This window comes from Exserohilum turcica (genome assembly GCF_000359705.1).
Source record: "Exserohilum turcica Et28A unplaced genomic scaffold SETTUscaffold_80, whole genome shotgun sequence".
In the NCBI taxonomy this organism is placed as follows: Eukaryota; Fungi; Ascomycota; class Dothideomycetes; order Pleosporales; family Pleosporaceae; genus Exserohilum; species Exserohilum turcicum.
In genome coordinates this window covers 1-4,254 of record NW_007360300.1, presented here as the reverse complement: position 1 = coordinate 4,254, position 4,254 = coordinate 1, and the positions used below count along the sequence as shown (strand labels likewise).

Sequence of the window (4,254 nt, the reverse complement as noted above, 5' to 3'; positions counted from 1 at the left end):
CCAAGCAGTAAAACCGGCTGATCTGCAAGTCATGCAACAAAAGTTTTCCACGACTATGGATTCGTTACTAGGATATTGGATTCATTACTAGGATATACGCACATCGCGCTCCCCCCCATGTCCTACCAAGGTAGCATGAGCCCCAGATTCCCCCTTCTATCTAGACATGAATAGAACTATAAGAAAAGGAAAAAGAAGAAAAAGAAAGAAAGATGTGAAGAGGGTATTAACTAATTCTCATAGATCCGCGAAGCAACCGCGAAGCTGCTACAGGCCGTGACTGCGTAGACCAGGGGGCAAAAAAAAACACATTGCCGCGCCATGATCCCTGTCCAACGTATTTTTTTCGTGAGTGTAAGGAAAGAGGGCGTATTGTTGTTGTTGTTTTCTTTCTTTCTTTCTCTCGTAAATCAGGCCGTCACACATGGGAAATTCGTTAAGAAAAAAAATGCGCCAAATCGTCTCGATGCCAGACATGCAGAAAACGACATCTGACGCCAATGAAAAGCCGAGCCAAAGAGCTCTGGCAAAATCCAATCTTCGCAACAGTATTACACGCTGGGAAGCCAGAAGGAAAGCAAAAACTGTCCTACAAGACGCGACGTATACTTTGTCTGGTTTGCCGGTGAAATACTTACTGCCTGTCGTTGTTGCAAGAAGTCAACTGTTGCTGGTTAGCACACACGAGACATGACTTGATCAAAGACATGATAATCACTCACTGTTCTCCTTGACCAACTGCGCAGCCTGTCGCACAAAGTTCACGCTAGACGAATCGCCAAAGCCCACCTCCTTCTCCCAGTCGAGATCTGCATCGCGCATGGGGTTACACTTGCGGTTGTATTTCCATCGGAAGATTTGCTGCACAAAATGCATTCTTTGGTCAATCTCGCGACACGCAATATCCGCCTGGTCTTGTGCATCCCTGTGGTCTATTCCCTCGGTCTGCGCTTTGGTCGACATGACGAGATGGATAGTCTTTTGTTGGTCCTCGAGCGCCATGCACATGCCCAGCACTGCAATAAATGCCGCCAGCCATTTGTCGCACCCCTTGGACGACTTGAATATTTGCTGCAGTTTGTTGAGCACGTTGGCTTGGATGGACCGCTGCAGGCGTGAGAAAAAGTACTTGAGCTGTCGGTTCGTCATGCGCGGCGACGTGTAGTTTTCTACGTAAGAGTTGGGGCCGCTGTATGAATGCATGCGTGATAGTGTCGCCGCCTTGGTTTCTTCGGCAATGGTGAGCGTGTGTGACATGATAAAGGTAACTACAATGAGGCGGAAGATCTCGCGCAGGAGCTTGGCCTCATCGTCCGACTTGGGGTTAATGCGCGTCATCAACTTGAAGAGTTTTTGCTGGAAATCGTTGTCGTCTTCCATCCAGCAGATTTCGCCGAATGCGTCTAGGTGATGATCAACAATTTCCGAAATGTACTTGTCATACTTCTTCTCCTCGTTGTGGTTAATGTGCACCATGCCCAGAGCAGGACTTTGCTTCTTGATGGGAATTCTTGCGTGCGTAACCGGGTCCATCTGGTATTGGATCTGGACCAGCAACTCGTCACCACGGGGAATGAACTCGTACACCTTGACGGCCATTCTGGGCATGCTGCTCTGGCCGCATGTCATGAAGACTGTCAGCTCATCACTGCCCCATTGTTGAATGTACTGCGTCACGAAGCGAGTCAGATTTGAATCCTCGTGCATTTGTGTGACGAGGGAAGGCAAGAAATATGGCGACAGATCAATAAGCTTCATCCGGTTGCATCCAAGGCCGCAGTCAGCATTGGGCCGCTGAGAGCGCTTGAAGCACCGATCGCAAATGTCTCCGGGGCCGCACTTGTCTCTCTGCAACACGCAGTGCCAGCATGCCACGATTTTACGCATGTCATGCGCGGCTTTGGCGACAGTAGGCTCCAAGTGGGTTCCTAACGCTCTGCCTCCAGATTTCGCTGCCAGTGCTTTTTGTGCTGCATTGCGCGACGATTCTGGTTCAGGAGAAGCATTGAAGCTCATTTCGGGAACACCACTCATCACAGTGCTGTCCAGTTTCAGGGCAGGCATCTGCTGTTGCTGCAAATGGCCAAACTGATGTGTCTGGTACTGGTCGACCACGATTCCAGAGTCGGAATGTTGATACGCTGAGAACATGCCGTCGGAGCTTCCCGGACTGGGTACAGATGGGCTGATTTCCGCTTGGTAGGGCGATTGTGGGTGATGGGCGGCTGATGATGCCGTGGGCGAAGCTGAGAATACATTGGACGTAATATAAGTCTCTGTGAAGAGGGTCGAGGACGCGTTGTAGTTGACAAAGTTCTGATGGTCGGGCGGTGGCGATGCACTTCTTAGTTGCATATTTCCAGGACTGTGGTTCTGCAGCGGCGTCTGCGGGACTGTTTCGTACAGACGAGGAGTGAGGTCTTGCGTTGGCGAGAAGAACATGCTGTCCTGGAATGCGGCCGTGGGCTCGCTTGGCGAAATCAGCGAGGCAGGATCCGTGTACTGTGCCGCCCAAGAATCCACATCGATCAGAAACTCGGAATAGTTGACCGCATCGGTCGCGGGATCGAAAACAACGTGACCAGACCTGGGTGTTATTGAAGAGCGCGAAGGGCCCTGTCCGGTCCACGGATCGTGGCGGGGTGGTTGGGTGGTGTAGTTCTGGTTGTAGACATTGTTCTGAGGGTGCATGTTTGCCATCTGCTGCGCTGGGTGAGGCTGCATATTGTAGTGCTGCTGGTATACTTGCGGTTCTGCCATTGTAGCATTGAATGCTGCTTGAACGGCTACAGGCGCGTCAGCCGAGACATGTACACCAGTCCCACGATAACCTACCTTGGTCGCTGAAAGTGCCCTGGGCAGTAAAGAGCATGCTCGAGTCCATGGTGGGCAGCGCATTGTGCGAGGCCTGCGCTGACATGGTGTTGCCGTTGTGGTGATAATAGTTGCGCATCGAGTCAGAGTCAAGCATCTCCACCTCGAAGGATTCGCCGTCCGGTGTCCTGACTGACGTGGGAGAAGTTGAGGAACTGCCATTGTCCCATAGCATGTGCTCGGGATCTTGGGCAAGTTCGGCATGCTGCGACGGACCACGACTCAACGGCGGGGGAGTAGTGAGCGGGCCTGGAGAGAGGCCGGTATGGTTGAGCAACGAGTCTGTTGGTGTCTTTGAGCGTTGGCGGGCATCGTACTGGCCGCCGTAGACAAAGGCGTGGGGATCCACAAAAAGAGGCTGTTCCGAGTACTGGTGGTAGTGCTGTGCGTAGGCGGCCATGATGTGCAGGCGGGCGGCTGCGGGCTGAACAGATATCACGGTCCTCCTAGGCCGTGTGCGTTAGACGGCTGATGGGAGACTTGTCTTGGAAAAGGCCAACAGCTCGACCCACGGGGCCGACGGAGATGGTGAGGACGCAGAAGTGGGAGGCTGGTTATGCAGGCGAAACAGCGACGCGTACCAAGCAAGACACACGGGTGAGGGGGTTGGACCAGACTGAACGAGGGCCCAACACGACTCGATAGGCGATGCGCAAGAAGAATCAGTCTCGGAGCCGGCTGGTGGGCAGAAGTTCAGATGGCGACGGCATGCGAGGCCATCTTACGCTGCCCCGCGAAGACCGGTGAGCAGCAGCCCGGCAAAATGTGAGCTACTGGCTTAGCTGCATGCGGTGCGCAGCATTTAGATCACACCAAGCCGCAAGCACCGCTCGCGCCGCCGCCCCGCGCTGCGCTGCAAATCACCGATTGTTTGAGGTCGTGAATCACGGCGCAAGCGGGTGGTGGCATTTATTGCGAGTGTTGTGGCGGTCCTCTTTGCACGGCGTGAAGGCGGGCGCGGAGCACGTCGGGAGCGTGTCGTAGCCGTCGGCATGCCATTATGCAGCGCACAGCTGCGCCTTGTTCGCTAAGCCAGTCCTCAATCAAAAGCAGCGTTGGTGAAACGAATGGCAGGTCGTGCAGACGGCAATGGCTGGCAGAACAACAGCAAGTTGCCCTCTAGTGCGGCTCTTTTGTCTTCACCGGTGCCATGGGGGCTGCCAGCTCATGCCGCGGCGAGGGATACAGGTGTGCGCAGGCCAGAGCCAATTGTCGTACCAAGCAAATGCATTGTGCTAGCAATTGCTCTCGTCCGGAAGCCTGCGTCGATGGGAGGCGAATCTTCAGAATCGAAAGGGCGTAGGTGTATAGCAGGCCAGCGCATATGTGCTGGGGGGGGGGGGCTGGGCCAGCCAGGCAGGTGAAGCGGCTATCGCGCGC

At 54.2% G+C, this 4,254-nt stretch overlaps 1 protein-coding gene across 1 annotated transcript; it reads right to left on the bottom strand.

Annotated features, from left to right (window-relative positions):
• Positions 1 to 69: 69 nt before the first annotated feature.
• SETTUDRAFT_169832 (uncharacterized protein) lies at positions 70 to 3,548 on the bottom strand. Its single transcript, XM_008032955.1, has 3 exons — positions 2,836 to 3,548; positions 723 to 2,786; positions 70 to 664 (listed from the first exon to the last, which is right to left on the bottom strand). The coding sequence occupies exons 1-3, from the start codon at positions 3,272 to 3,274 to the stop codon at positions 552 to 554; spliced, it is 2,616 nt and encodes an 871-aa protein (XP_008031146.1). The 5' UTR covers positions 3,275 to 3,548; the 3' UTR covers positions 70 to 551.
• Positions 3,549 to 4,254: the final 706 nt, after the last annotated feature.